At 41.3% G+C, this 15,741-nt stretch overlaps 2 protein-coding genes across 3 annotated transcripts in view; both read right to left on the reverse strand.

The window, feature by feature from the left end:
* The window catches only part of asxl1 (ASXL transcriptional regulator 1), a 20,270-nt gene extending 18,021 nt beyond the window's left edge, over positions 1-2,249 (reverse strand). Inside the window, exon 1 of one of the 2 annotated variants that reach the window (XM_062540314.1) lies at positions 1,793-2,249. In XM_062540314.1, coding sequence (XP_062396298.1) covers positions 1,793-1,849 — 57 coding nt within the window. In that variant the 5' untranslated portion in view covers positions 1,850-2,249. The remainder of the gene's footprint in view (positions 1-1,792) is intronic. The other variant, XM_062540315.1, reaches the window with a different exon arrangement.
* Positions 2,250-3,752: 1,503 nt separating this feature from the next.
* On the reverse strand, positions 3,753-12,502 carry dnajc11a (DnaJ (Hsp40) homolog, subfamily C, member 11a). The gene is made up of 16 exons (XM_062540317.1): positions 12,365-12,502; positions 11,030-11,159; positions 10,855-10,928; positions 10,469-10,570; positions 10,097-10,225; positions 9,734-9,856; positions 9,395-9,468; positions 8,160-8,349; positions 7,806-7,891; positions 7,572-7,688; positions 7,090-7,245; positions 6,499-6,568; positions 6,238-6,295; positions 5,904-6,046; positions 5,310-5,439; positions 3,753-5,095 (listed from the first exon to the last, which is right to left on the reverse strand). The coding sequence occupies exons 1-16, from the start codon at positions 12,434-12,436 to the stop codon at positions 5,070-5,072; spliced, it is 1,680 nt and encodes a 559-aa protein (XP_062396301.1). The 5' UTR covers positions 12,437-12,502; the 3' UTR covers positions 3,753-5,069.
* Positions 12,503-15,741: the final 3,239 nt, after the last annotated feature.

The following is a 15,741-nucleotide window of genomic DNA, read 5'->3' on the forward strand; positions in this document are numbered from 1 at the left end:
CCCACTGCACAGTCAGGTGGGGGAAAGTCTCCAGTCAGCTGAGGTGAAGTAATTAAATAGTGAAAACCGTGTGCCTGGAGTGCATTCATCAGATCATGCATACAACCACTGTATCTCTGATGAGAAATATGTGCCTATCCCACTCATCTGCCAGGAAATAGGCTATGTCCTAATGACATTGAGGAGAGCCTAATCATTGAGCTGGCAATGACATGCACAGATATGCCTTGGGATTTACAATTTGTGTACATTCAAGTTGATGGTTAAACAAGGGCAAAGGTCTGAAGTGAGTCTAATGCAGTGATGAAGACATTCAGATGGTCTTGGTGATCTCTGCATTTAACAAAACATCTGTTAGCTAAATAGTAAACAAATAACAGCTAGCAGATACAAACAGTACATGTTCTGGTCAGGAGTCCTGATTAGCCTAGAACGATATTGGTTATTATAAGCAGCACTGAATTTGCCAGACAGGTGTACCTAAATGAACATCAATTAAGTAGCATAGGCAATCATTTTCATTATGAGAAAACTGTGTTGTGCAAGTGAATAACACTTCACTGACAGTAAAATCTCCTTTGGCGTCCCTTCACCTACCCGCTCTCCTTCTTCCAATTTTTGAAGAAGTCTTTATAAATAAGGCTATTTTCAGGCCTCACTTTCTTGCCACTTCCAATTTCTATCACAATGTATTCCAATCATCTATTTAAAAAAAGGCAGCCTAGGCCACTGCTTAAATCCAATCGCATAAACGGCACCTTATGTAGCCTATGGTCTAGCTGACATTGGTCAGTCATATAATGTGATATATCCATACTTTTCAGTTATTCGACTCAGTAGTCTAGTTATAATTAAGCCAATTCTGACAAAATTATAACAGTCGTAATGTGACAATTTAACAAAAGATTACAGTTAATGGCAACAACAACAATAGGTGAGCAGGAGTGGCTGAGTAGGACAACCAAGCTAGCCATATACTTCTTATGAAGAGCAGCTTGACTGATTTAATCAAGGAGGCAGTTCAATCTCTTATGGAATTAATGTAACTTGGATAACACGTAGAACATGCTATTCTCATGCGGCGTATATAGACTGGGTAAGAAAGGCAAACTTGTGTCTAGCTCATTCTGGTAACAGCAATCAGTATGCTAACTAGCTAGCTCGTCATATGTCTACAATCTCAGGCCATGCTATTGTTTGTTGAAATGTGTGGCCTCCAATTATTTAAAGAAAGTAGATGCAACATTTTTATTGAGTCTTCTGCAAAAAGACTCGTGACAATAACTAGTGTTAAGTTTACATTGATCCAACGCTAACAAGAGAGCTTGCAAACAAAGGGTCAATCGGATAGCGAAGTAACGTTAGCTGGAGAGCTAGCTTTCAAGCTGCATATGCCTGTGTTTGTGTCAGAGCTAGGATAAGACGCTAGGCTACTATACAAGCAATCATCTATGCAACTATGGTACAACATCCATAGTAAATGTTGGAAAAAAAGGTTTCTGGAGATCAATGTGTGGATGATATGCATGCATTTAGGTAACAACGCCCTAAACATTCGCAGGATCTTGTTCAAACGCACGCCTGAGCTCTAGTAACGCAGCTATGGGCTTCCGAGCACTCCCTCTGGCTACACAACGTCGCTGCTGCGGGTGCATTGCCAGACATGGTAAAACAGCCCGGGCTACGACGCAGCTTTGTTCGGTTGGTCACACCATCCGGTCCATTTCCACCATTGTTTGAAGGCTGTGCAACAACAAAGTACCCAATGTTAATACAAATAGCAATATATTACCATACGAGCCGCCTCAGCCCACGTGCGCTCCTTCTTTCTCTTCTGTTTGTCCTTCATTTCCTCGCTGTCCTGTCTCGGCTACGTTAGCAAGCTTGCTCAATAAGGGGGATATGAAGACCGTTCAAGGCAGACCCAGCTAGCTTCAGTTTCCGAAATTTCTGATGCCGTTTCCTTTCGCTTAATAGACCAGAATCTATTTTCCTTTTGGTCCGGACCCGACGATGTGGAATTCCGTGGCTTTTGAATTTGCATTAATCTCAAATTTATATTCTGGTTGAACGGCACTGCCCTCGTCTTTGTAATCGTTGGCTAGCTAGTAAACATGCACAGGGCGCACTGGCGAGCAGACCCCAGCAGCTACAAACGCTCCGAGCATACTGCAGGAAACCCTCACTTTGGAATGCAAGAAGGGGAGGACACAACAACGAGGTCAAAGGTCACACTCACTGCAGGAATGCAACACAAAACAACTCTTCCCAACCCCCTCTGTCGTTTCACAGTGGATGTTCACTGACGTGCCGGATGAGACGCTATTGTAGATCAACCCCTCCTTTTAAAGATACACTTTATGCGGAGCCACAATGGCGTCGTTTTGTTCCTCCAATCATCATCTGTTATGTACATTATTTTATAATCGTTACAATACCATCGGTAAAAATAAGAATATTTCATGATAATTTAACCACAAAACACATCAACCAAACACAATTATAATTAATTTAACAAATAAATACATTTTGTGAATTAGCTTAGGTCCCTTTCGCTGTGTGTGGTTGATTCATGAAGCAAAACAGAAGGCTACATCAGGCAGAACCATTATTTTCAAGGTTCAAAAGATGCAAATGGAAAACAACATATCTGTCCAGACCTGATACATGCATAAACAAATACATCTCATTCAGGTAACTCAATCTTCATCATAAGAGAAAAAATGTAAACATGCCCAGGTGCTTTGCTTGTTCAGACAAGAAAGCTTAAAAAAAAGAAAAAAAAGAAAAAGAACTTGCAGGGACTTCAGTTGTAGTGAAATCAGTCCATTTGAAGATATCTATCCATATTTCATGTGTGTGACATATTTGTATACATTTTTGGGTGAATAAATGAAAAGTGCAGGACATTACTGAACATATGAAAAAAAAGGGTAGGAATTGGTGAGATACCCCGGCTACGGCAATGAAAACGATTGAAGATGGAAGAGCTCCCCAGGAGCTCACTACAGCGAGGAATGAGGCTGGGATATGAATCCTGGTCTGTTCACCCAAAACATCTTGCAGAAAAAAGGTTTCATCACATAATACAGGTTAATTCATGTGTTCTGAAATAGTCTGTGAGCACCCCAGACATAACCACTTGCTTGCTCTTTCAGCCTCCGATAACTCCTTCGGAGATCCTTTGAATGATCACAGGAATGTAAGGTGCTGTACACTGTCCTGCATGTTTGTGCATATCGATCAACCATTTATCTCCTCCCTCAGCAGACTCCTCTTCACCTGTGCTGAATGATGGGCCCGAAAAACACTGGCTTAGTCGGCTTTCATCCTTCATGGTTCGATCATGAGAAGCTTGAAGACTTAAAAACCTACAGTAATTTCCTGCATATAAGCTGCATTGTGTATAAACCGCAGGACAGTATTTTATGTAAGTTAAAAGAAACAAAACCATATGAACACCACATGAACTGCCCCCCTGTATTAACCTCATAGCTGAAGACGTTTTGCAAAATCAATGCATAAGGGGATAATAGTCGGGAAATTACAGTAGATAGTACCAGCATACTTCACAAAAGTCATCAGAATGCCTGCATGAATATAATTTGTTAGTCTTTAACAAACAAAAGTCGCTGGTGCATTTGTTACATATTTCACACACTGTACGTTCTATTTGGTTATGTTGCGGGGCATCTGTGTTGTAGTAACTGATTTTTTTTTTTTTTTGTACAAAATGTCTTCCAAACAACTACTTTCAGAATTCTTAAGATATTTATTTCAATTGACCATCCATTCTGTGTCATTCTTTACAAATCACTTTGTGTAGGCACCCATACATCTTCAGCTTTGCCGTCTAGTTCTCAATTAAGAGGTGAAAAACCACTTAATACTTCAAGTAACTGATACAGAAGAGTATTCCCTTTACCATGAGGCATTAGTGCAGTGAAGAGGAGGAACACATAATCCTGTTTTTAACCATATGGCACAAGAAACACAAACTGATGCCGATTCTTGGCCAACATGCCAACATGCCAACAAGTTCTACCGATTTTACACATCGGTAAACTGATTTAATGGTTTATATGATGATTTTAGATTAATTGTAAGAGATGATCTAAGTTAGTTCAAGATGCATTGCAAATAAACTTTAGGACCAAAGTCTCAGTGATTTTGATTGCTAATTTCTGTCACTAAAAAGCCAGTTCCATTTCTATTTGTAGGAGTAATGTTGCTACAAATTTATTTCAGTGACTGTAAGGTAAATAAACGCCGCTATTTGCAAATTCTAAGAATATGATGATTCACTTCAGATCAGTATAATCAGGCACATTCCAAAGATTATAATTTTTCTAATCATGCCAACATCTCATTATATTTTCTTCAATATAACATTCATCTTTAAGCTGATACTAACTTGTGAGCATGTAACTCTTGAGTCCTTGTAACAATACATGATAAAATAATGCACAAGGACAAAAATAATCATCAACAATTATCTATTTGTATTCCACAAAATGTTTCTCAAGCTCATTTATTCTGTGCCATTTTAAAAAATACTATGATCATAATGGTAGACAAAGTTGACAGTTGGGCATGACTACCTTGTTTCCTGTGCAATTCACTGAATTGGCAGAGCAGCATGGTTCCCATATCTTCACATGGCAAGTATTCAAGGGTGACATCAAACTCTCACAAGAGTTAAATAGAGGCACTGGATCTGGTCATCCTCCTTTCGTACATAAGGTCACAATTCTGGACAAAGCCATTGTTGAATATGCTCTTTGTTGGAGGGGATCGGGTGTCAGAAAAGAAGATAAATTAAATGGTAACCAAAAAAAAAAAACACCCTTCATAAGTTTACATATATGAAAGGCTGCAACCTTCCAGATGATCTTCAATATAGTACGGCATCCAAACAGGTCCATTTTCATACACAACCTTCCTAGAAAACGATTAAAAGATGAACACCATACAGATGGATGCACATATGTATGATCTCTTGGGCACAGCAGGTATCCAAGTCTCAAACATCCTTCCAAAGTCATCTCCTCCTCTGCCCAGTAGAGGTCCTAGGTGTCATTGTCAATTCTGTGAGCTGCGGGGAGACAAAAAAAAAGGAGAACATATCTCTTGAGCAATGAGGTTGCATTTAAAGTGATGTAAATAGCCCAGTGAGCAGTTTTTAGTCACTGTCCATTAAGACGGCATGACCGCATGCTGCAAAAGTCTCACACAAAGAGTAAATGGTGAAGTAACTGCACTAAGTGCGTACCACATTTGAATCGATATGAGTTAAGGTAAGTTCTTACATTGTTTCGGTATCCTGAGAGGTTCGGAGTCGCCAGACAACACCTGGTGCATCACTCCGCGGAACTGATAGAGCACCTTCAGGCTCTTCTCCTCACCCACACAGGGGTCATAGAACCCAGGTAAACCAGCCTGTGGAGGCAGGACAGGTAGATTAAAGAACAATGGACAGACGCATCACATTTGACAGCAGTAGTGCTGCATTTCCTCCTACCCTAAATTCCCAACTATTAGCCGCGACTTAGACATTGATTGTGCAAAATTCTTCAGCTATGAGGTTAACACACAGGGGCAGTTAATATGGTATTAATATCGTTTTGCTTCTTTTAACTTACATAAAACGCTTGTCTTGCAGCTTATACACAATGTGGGTAATACACAGAAAATTACTATAAATCTACAGCACTATCTCAGTCCACGTCAAAAAGCACAGCGCACCTTGTATAAAAGAGCAATGGCTGTTTGGACAATGACTCATTGTGTATACATAGAAACCTTTTTATAGCATTATGGCTATAGTTAGGATTTAACATGTCAACAAATCCTGGGATAAAACTGATATGAGTGACAGCATATCATTGCTAGCTTTGTGTGACCTTTGAGGCTTCTGTGAGAATGAGCTTGGAGTCCTTCACCAAGCACTGCAGTGGGACAGTCACGTCGATGACCCTTGCCCTTTCATGCTTCCTGCTGTTGTCTGTCACAAACTTGCCATACCAGGCATTGAGGATGATGAGACCTAAAAAAACAAACAAAAAACAATCACCCCCAAAAACAAACAAACAAACAAACAAATAAATAACATGAACAGACAAAATGGCAGTCAATAACGTCTGCGGACGCAGTTGACACGATGGATCAGCTATGCGGTCATTGATCAGGGCTGGCGCCGCTCTGAGATGGGTCATCTGCTCCGCAGTCCGCACTCACCCATTTTGGACTCCTCGGCTTCAATGATTCTGCGTACGCCCTCCTGCATCAGCAAAATCTTCAGAAACAGAAAAGGGGCTTTCAGAGACAGACTACTTGTGTATGTGCAGCAACGAAGAACACATTCATCTCTCTGCCAAAGGCACTGATGAGAGAGAGATAGAAGGGAGTGCTCGGAAGTCATTAGCATCTCCGTGTGCATTGCATTCATCAAACAAAAGTTAGCCGCAAGTTCTGCAGTATGCAATACGGTGGACTCACAGCAGACTCTGCTTCCTGCTTCTTTTTGGCGATGTCTGTGGCGGAACTCTGTCGATGCTTCTCCAATTCCCTGCAAATAGGCAAGAAAGGCAACAATGAATCAGTGGCCTTTCAATAAGAAGGCTGTGTCATGATAAGTCATGTCATTATGACATGAGAAAGTAAAGCTGTCCACCAAAATAGTAGAGGGAAGTGCCATCACTATCCATCAAGGCCAAGTTGCACAATTTTCTCAAAGTCTATGACAGTAGCAGCATCCCTGTATTCACAATGTTACTGACCCACAAAAACATTGCATGAAAAAATGACTAAACCAAAGCCTGTCAGTGTGACAATGGCAAAGAGAAACTTTAAAAAGTTTACAATATTCACGACGTAACTGCATGCACAATGCAGCTGATTATGATTATAACTGAGATGATAGCTTGTCTGTGACCACATTTACATGCACTTCAGTATCTCGGTTACGGTCCGGATTTTGAAGTATCCCGGTTTTGTGTTTGTGTAAACATCATTATCCTGATTTCAGAACCCCAGATAAACCCTTATACTAGTTTAGAGAGAGAGAGCAATCCAATAGAGAGGACTTACTGTTCTTTCTGGGAGCGCACGTAAGGCTTGATAACAAGCCGCTGGATGGCCAGGTAGAACACCAGGGGCCCCACAGTGGCATAGAAGATGGCACTCGGCATGAGTTGATCAGTTAGATGGATGGGGAAGAAGTATGTCTGGCTGGCTCGATTCAGTCTACGGAAAAAAATAAGAAAGAAAGAAAGAAATGCACACTTATGAATATTTCACGGAGCACTAAGGTAAGGAAGGACAGAATGTTTTTATTTGCACAACCCCCGGGGTGAGGGAAAACACACAAAACAGTAAACAAAACCTGGTGAAGCTTTATGGGTCTACGCTTAAGGTTGAAAACTGCGAAAATCTGCTCATTATGTCTGTGTTTCTGAGTCATTTATTTAGTGCCTTTACATCTACAGTACGTACTCGGAACAGTATCTCAATGGTAAAGGTGCCAAACGGTAAATGAAAAGAAAAGCCTGGCGAGGTTCAGCGCTGCTTACTTTATCTTTAGAGAGACACCCTGTGGTACGCCGACGCTGACGGTTGCCCCCAGAACGCTGTGTCGGCTGATCTTTGTCTCCGCACCATACTCCACTACAGTCCCAAAGAATCCTGACCTGCAGAGCAAACACAACACAACTCATGCTTGACACGGACACAATAGATAGCAAAACAAAACTGCACTGGTGTTGGTGAAACTGGTCATTTTGGTTGTCATGCTGGTCTTTACATACTTGATTGAGCCTTTGACTTTAGTCTGGTCTTCATTCTGAAACTTGTACTGGTAGCTCATCATCATGAAGGTATGAGGTATCCCCAGCTGTGAGCAGAAAAGACAAAAACAATGGGCAAGGGACAATGTATTGTCTGCCGGTCATTATCGGAAAATATGTAGAGATAATAAAAATACACACACACATTTTGCTTCGGAAAAAGATTCAAAATCTTGCTAAGGACTTATACGCTGCTAATACACAGAACTTGCTCAACCTCAGGTTACTATGCATAGAATTCCCATATCTGTGTGCAAATGAGTCATGGACAGAAGGCTAGTATTTGGCCTGGTGGTCCTGGCATCCGCGGCTAACCTGCATAGCAAACGTGAAGTGGGAGCTCTTAGTGTCTCTGACGATACTGGTGTTCATAGAGGACTGGGTGCCCCAACGCCACTGCAGGTAGCCCATGGTGTTCTTGTCCAGGTGCCGTGCCAATACGGTAGTGACGCCTGGCCGTACGCCGCGGGACGAGAACTGCATCCCGCACTGAGCGGTCAAGAAGCTGCCGTGGAAACACACATGGGATTCAGTTACAGACGTCATTTCCCAACTATCAGCCGCGGCTCAATCATCGATTTTGCATAATTTCTTCAGCTATGAGGTTAATAAACGGGGGTCGTTAATATGGTATTAATATGGTTTTGTTTCTTTTAACTTGCATAAAAGACTGTCCTGCGGCTTATACACAATGCAGCTAATACACAGGAAATTACTGTAAATAAAGAACAAAACTGTCCACCCTCATATTAATACTTTATAGGCGTTAACATTCTACAAGATTACCACTACCCTATAAAACAAATCAGAGCTGATATTATGTTCAATATTGATTGTCGAACCACATACTCTATATAACATCAGTCAATATTTATGAAATCAGACCTAAGTTTGAGGATTCACTGTTCATTAGCAAGTCTAACAGTAGGGCTACACTGGGTGTGCAACTGAAGCGGAGTGTCATTCGCGGAGTGTAAAAATAGCTTTAGCAGACTATTTTTTTTTTTTCAAATGTACATGCCGTAATCACACGTGCAGTGTATTCCAAGTAGGTGGTTAAATTACAAACCTGGGTAAGTTACCCCAGAGGAAGCGGTAAACCTTCTAGTAGACGAGCCTTTTGGCTTTGTTTAGTTTGGATATTGAAGCCCCCAGACTGTTCTAATATCAGATTGAGAACTTCCTCTGAATTACCTCACCAAGGTTTGCCACTAAACCACCTATTTAGAATGACGGCCTGGTGTGGCCAGTTCCGTTGATTATAATGGAAGCTACTTGTTGCAGAACACACTCAGTGAACAGAGCGCTTCAGCTACATGCCTAGTGCTGCCTGTCTGCTGTAAGTGTCTCTAAAATATACCTGTGCTGTTTCCTCACATGTGCGTCGTAGCTACTAAAAATGAACACAGTTGAAGGCAACAAAGAATTTCCTGAAGGTTGAAATAGGTTTTCACAACCAAACACACACACAAAAGTTGTTCAACGACTTCAAAACTGAACGTTTTCGTTAAAGCACCATTCAGGAACTCCAAAAAAGGTTCTTTGCTTACCAGCGAGTTGTCAAGTTGCGGAAGATTTTGAATCCAAAGAGAGGTCCGTGTGTATCTCCAGCTCCAAACTCCACCTGTCAATCACACAAATTTCAGCAGGATGCCATTTATAAAACACTCATGTAATGTTGCATAGGGAAGCATAATTGTCAGTTTATTTTTTTGGGCTGTTGTTTTGCCTTTATATCGATTAGACGATTAGATGAGTTTGGGATCGGAACATGACCACAGGCCAGAATCGAACCAAGGTCCTCATGAGCAGAGACCCAAATGTGAAACGCTGCTGGCACTTGTGCCATAGCCCCCTAATTGAGCTCAAGCTGCTGAACAAGACCTCACCTCTCCCCAGCCCTTTGCAGATGTGACTTTGCGCATCGCCAAGGTGATGTTTCCCCCTCCATTGCCATTGTGTGTGGAGAGAGATCCGGAGAGAATGGCTGTGTCCGCAGAAGTCAGAGGTGCCTGATGGAGAAATAATTTAATAGATCAAACTTGATCAAACAATCAGTTTAAATAATGCATTACTCAAGGCCTCACTTAAAAAACGTTTTCGGTACTCAAGAAAAGTGCAGGTGCCTTATACAGAATTAATGGGCATTATCACAAGGCAGTAATTAACTTTCATGCTGACTCCCAGTGCATTTCCTGTTTAACCCCAGAAATGTTGGATTTACTTGACTCATATGCAAACTCAATACTTGCCTCTATAGACTGAGATATGTGCATCTTGTTTATCTCAATATGAGGAAGGCCCCCGCTTGGGACATCATCGTAATCCTCTTCGTAGTGATCAAAGAGGTCAGTGGCATCCACACCAACGCTGATCGTTCCCTGAGGGGATAAAAAAAAAGTATTTAAGGATAATTTTCATCATTCCTGCAGGGTGACATCACATAGCCCTGTTATCTACAAAGCCAAGAGTGACTTTAGATCACTGGGATAATCCATTCTGCGATGAATTTTAGCACCATATAATGAGAGTGCTGTCTGCGGCCTGGGTTTGAATCTTAGCAAGGCTCTCGTTAGGTTGCAGGATGAAGCTCTGGTCTGAGCCACTCAGGGGAGAACACAAACCTTGGGGTTGGTCCTCTGCTGCAGCCTCCGCTCCTCCCGCTCTCTCTGGAGACGTTCAAACTCCTCACGAATCTCAGCCGGAGTTCTCTTCCTTTCAATGACCTGGAAAAAGAACAACAACAACGAAATTCACACGGTCCATCACTGACAACGGGCATTGTGCAGAACAGAGCCACAGAACAAAACCAGAAGTAACACTCCGTTACTCAAACACTGGATGTGATAGTGGCACCTAGGTTTGAAAATATCAGATCTTCTAGTCTTCTATATCTTTTGTATGCTCCATGAGCGGAGTTGTGTATTCCCTCCCTAAGTCTTATAATCAGTGATGACAAATAATTCACCTTGAGTGAAGAAGAAATGAGGCTGTGGAACACTCTACTTACCTCCCATCCCTCCACTTCCAGACCTCTTTTGCCATAGATGTCATATATAGCTCTGGACTGTGGATCACTCAACACTTAAAAGAAACACACACATCAACATTCAGAAACCATTTCCTGGTGATAATTTAGACTTTAGAATTTAGAATTTAGTATCGCAATGTCAGCATCCTCTTACCTTCATAAGCTTGATGAACCAAATTAAAGAGTTGCTCTGCCTGGCTCTTAAGTTCCGGGTCTCTATGCTTGTCAGGATGGTAGAGCATGCAAAGTCTCCGATATGCTGCTTTTAGCTCATCTTGTGTGGCCTGAAAACAAATTTAAAGTTACACATAGGTGTATACGAACAAGAAAATGTCACTGAATGCACTAAATAACATACTGTTATTACACATACAAGCTAACTAATTTGGGAGATACTATTGCAGAAGGTTTCAAAACAGCGCAGTTAACTAAAGTGATATGATTTAGGTGGTGATTGTTGAAGGTCTGGACTTTGTTCGTCTTATCAGTTAAAAATGAAGATACAGTACACAAAGGATGAAGTGAGGAACGTCCAATCCATAATTAGTTTTCTGCTAGTCTCCCTATCTACCGACTGCCACTTTAACAGACCACAACACAAACACAATATAAGTTTATAACATATTTCCTCCTGAAATACAATACGCCGCTACTTGACATATTGAGCGGCACTTTGTTCATGCAACCCTTGAACAGTTGAAAGTTATTCATCAGTGCTCACTGCTCACAAAGATATTCATGGGTTTCATCAGGTCCCTTTCCACAGGTGTATAAAATCAACAACCTAGATTATGAATGCAGACTGTATGGTGTTTGATTAATACACCTGTGGTAAGGGACCTGATGGAATCCATGAATAGGCCGACTGATTCAATCTCAGTTTTCTTTGAGGAGGCCGTAAAGCTCCAAAATCAGATTTGGTAACATATGACTAACCAAACGTCAGTAGCTAAACATCGCCTAAAATAACTTATCTTGTTTCAAATGCAACAGGCCTATCAGTGCTTCGTCTTGGTGATCAATCCGTTGGGTGAAAGTAAAGCATAGGGACCACGTATATTCAACAGTTGACAAACTTATTTGAGACAGTTGCCAGTACCAGATTATTATCTAACTTGACGTGACGCGACGGCAAGCACGTTCCTGTGCGAAGACTTCGCTACAGTATCTGGCTATCGGATTTAGATAGGAACGTTGCGCTAATGTCTACTAACATATCTTGTAGTGCGGAGATTGCCATTGCCAATACTTAAACGATCGTGTCGTGTAGCATGCCGAAAGAAACTACAGTACATTAACTACTAAGAGCAATGATAGGCAAGGGTCATTCAGTTACTTAGCCACGGCTAAGCAGTCAAATGTTAGCGGCTAAGTTGGACACAAATGCCGCACGAGTTTAGAAACTGCCGTGACTGTTTTAAATGACTAATTATTGAGGCTAACCGAACACTCAGTATCCATTAGGCAAAACCGTTAAAAGATGCATCACCTCTCTTCTGACATTAAGAAGGGAATAGTAGTCATCGTTGTCAATTTCATCCTCGTCCAAGGCCGCCGCCATGTTTACAACCTTTCATCCCCGCCCGCTCTCACCACACTGATCTCTGGCTTTGGCCGGGAGGTAGCGTGCACAATATGCTGTAGTGCCTCCCCTTGGAGCGGAGGGCACATCAACGATGTTTTCTGACTTGCTCAACTTTGCAAACAATGTAGGCGAACGCCATTAAGTTCAAATAAGAAAGTAAAAAGTCGGACATTTTAACATATATAGATTAAGTATTCCTACAATCCTATGCCTTGGCATTGTTAACGTAGCGTAGCCAAAGATCCTTCATTACTCCGCTTTAACCCTCTCTGGCGTAGCCTATCTGAAAAGGAACCCCTCTCTGAAAAATACAATTGCACTGCATGACGCGGTCCTTCAAGATGGGAAGTAGGCTCGGTTATTTAGAGATGATGGAAGACTATGCGTAAAAACTAGCTGAAATGTTTACGATTTAGGATTTTACAGTGCTCGTTCGCAGTCATAGTCTATCTCTCCCGAAAGACTGCTGCTGAAATGGTCTTCTGAAATGGTCTTTATTTAATGCATGTGCTAGCCCGATAACGAAACACTGAAAACAAGATCACACAGGTCCATCTTTCGCTTTCTTTAATACCCTTTGCTGTATGCAAGTTTGTCCTTTAGAGACTAGCTCAACAGTTTATATATGGCATGTTTGAAAATGAAACCCATAACGTATTTGCAAACCATGTTCATATTTCAGTCTAGGCTAGCCTACTTCTTGATGTTTATGTGGCGCCTTGGCTGGGCTGGCAAAAGTCTTGTATCATCTGTTCACTTCACTAGCCAAGGCGCGCCAACATTCGCTATTCTGACGTTGCTCGCAGGGAGCTGTCTTTTCAGCACCACGACTACATGCTGCAGCGCACACAACGTAATTACGACAACTGGGCGAATTTCTATCCAGGTCATTTGATCATGTTGATTGACAGCACTGAGCTAGGTTTACAGATAGATTAAGGAGAATGTCAACACATTACATTTGATATCACCATAACATAATTCACGCGTTAGACGCGCATCCTTACCTGGAACTATGTTATTAACAGATTTCATGGACTTCAGGCTACTGAAGTTTACAAAATACATAGATTAGTTTTTCCATAATGAATAGTGTCCACAACTTGTGTTCTGATGTAGCCTAGGCCTATCACTGAACTGAGTTCATAGACGATGTTTGGCTACAGCTTAATCTTGGACATTCCATTATAATGGGTATGTGCTCTAAGATATTGCAACTAGACCTCCTGTAAGCTAGGTTAACCAAGTTGTTACCGAAAATAACCTATCCGAAGAGGACTTGGATCTGGAAATCTGAAGAAGTTAGTAAAAAAATGCTCTGGGACTGTACGCTTTAATTAGCAAGTTTTCAGAATGACTTGACAGTCGTAATTATAAGGGATTTTGATGTGATATCACGGCCAAAGTCAATTACATCCAAATAAGACCTATATTCCTTCATTTGACAGGGCACTCTTCACTGAAAAGTATACTATTGCAGTTGATTAGCGTAAAGCATGTTATTATTTTCGTAGGTAGCTATGTTGCATCTAACCAATGCTCGTTGATAGCCTAGTTATAAAGGCTGGATATTTTTTTATTGAACTTGTGAGGCATTTCAATGTTTCATGGTCAGTCATTGCCTGACAACCAATAGTAAGAGTGCATTTATTGGACTTGCTGCTGCTTCGCGAGTCCCTCCTCGTGCTGTCCTCACCGTGCACGCGCGTGGTACCCACGGTCGTGAAGAGGAGGAGGATGTGGCGCGCGGAGGGGAAATGGCTGCCGAAAACAAGCCGGAAGGTAAGAGAGAAATATCGGGATTATTTCAGTTGTGTGACAGTCATGTGCTTTCTAATATTTAAAAAACAGACGAGGGTGACATGTGGTCTGAGAGACATAGACCTTTTCAAAGTGTTTTGCCTCAACATTTCATCAGCATACTCGCTCTAACGCGGAGACGTTACCTAGCCAGTGATGGTAGCTAGCCCGCTGTATGAGCATCATATAGCCTATTTAAAAACAATCGCTCCAAGCAAACAGCGTGGCTTAAATGGCTTGCTGTGTTGTCCTATTGCTATTCCGTATTTCAGTTCGTTTAAGACGCGAGCAAACTAACACGCTAACTTACTGACAACATGGCACAGCCAACAACCAACTTCTCTTTTATTTATAGAGCTTCTTTCATAACCTAAAATATCTTCTGACGAGTTTGATATGTTGTTCGTGGCGAAAAAGGTCACTTTCTTGTGAATCATAGCTAACCACTCAGTTTTGCCCGCTTGTTAAAATGTTGCTGGCTTGCAAGTCTTAACGCCTATGTCGTGCAGTCTATTTCAGTACACCCATTGATGTTGCTACTTCAACATACATCAGCTTCTATGATTTCTGGGATTTGTAATTTCGCACGCTCTAACAAGCGACGTGAAAAAGTGATTATTGCCTTGATTTATTCACAATGTAAATAGCAGAAAATAGGATACGGTTATGGCGGATGATAATTTTTCAATGAAAAGTTTGACACAATAACCGCTCGGCTTGAGTTTAAACATTCTAGATGCGTTTCTGTAACACGGCGGAGAGTAGGCGTCCTTATGTTGGCGAGACAGAGTAGCCTAGTGTTTTGTGTTTGCAAGAGCCGTCACTTGGAATCAAGTGGAAAAACAACGTTTAGTGCATTTGTGGTATACTTATTTTTTTAATAAGAAGGTAATTCTGCGTATGTTGATTAAATAATTGTCACGTAGTCTAACTGTCATTACATGCCAACAACCATGCTCAACTCAAGCCTGATGAATTCCTATAGCAGCGATTAGGCATCGGTAGCCTATACTAGTGCGTTGCATGCAAATAAAGTAGTCAATCACAGGTCCGCTCTAATGAACTGACTTAAACATAGATGTGATGCCTACCTATTAATAGACATTCTGCCAGAAGCAACCACAATAACAACAACAACAACAGCTGGTTATCTTATTATCATTATGATGTGTTTTGTTTGTTTTACTGTACTGTGTTTGTCGTTTATTTTTGGATCGCCTAAGGCTTGCAATTTGTTGACTCGATTAGGCTAGCTGACTTGTCATTTTAGCAAAGGTTACCGTGCAGACAAGATATTATAGATTCATTCAGAAAAAAATAGTGGGGGCTTTCCCTCACAGTAAAATAGCTAAATAAAGAACTGCACAAGAACCACGCCACATATCTCTATATTCTAATTTTCTATCAAGATAGCTCGTTACTTTTATACCAGAAGGTGGAGACATCGAGTTATCAGAACTTTCAAATTACGGGGGAAATTC

This window comes from Sardina pilchardus, chromosome 7, assembly GCF_963854185.1.
Source record: "Sardina pilchardus chromosome 7, fSarPil1.1, whole genome shotgun sequence".
Taxonomy (NCBI): Eukaryota; Metazoa; Chordata; class Actinopteri; order Clupeiformes; family Clupeidae; genus Sardina; species Sardina pilchardus.

Excerpts from the sequence above, each read along its gene's own strand:
- dnajc11a (XM_062540317.1), bottom strand. The coding sequence starts at position 12,436 with ATGGCGGCGGCCTTGGACGAGGATGAAATTGACAACGATGACTACTAT. Across the intron at positions 11,160-12,364 it reads TTCTTAATGTCAGAAGAGAG|GCCACACAAGATGAGCTAAA; the intron begins GTGATGCATCTT and ends ATTTGTTTTCAG. Across the intron at positions 10,929-11,029 it reads GGTTCATCAAGCTTATGAAG|TGTTGAGTGATCCACAGTCC; the intron begins GTAAGAGGATGC and ends GTTTCTTTTAAG.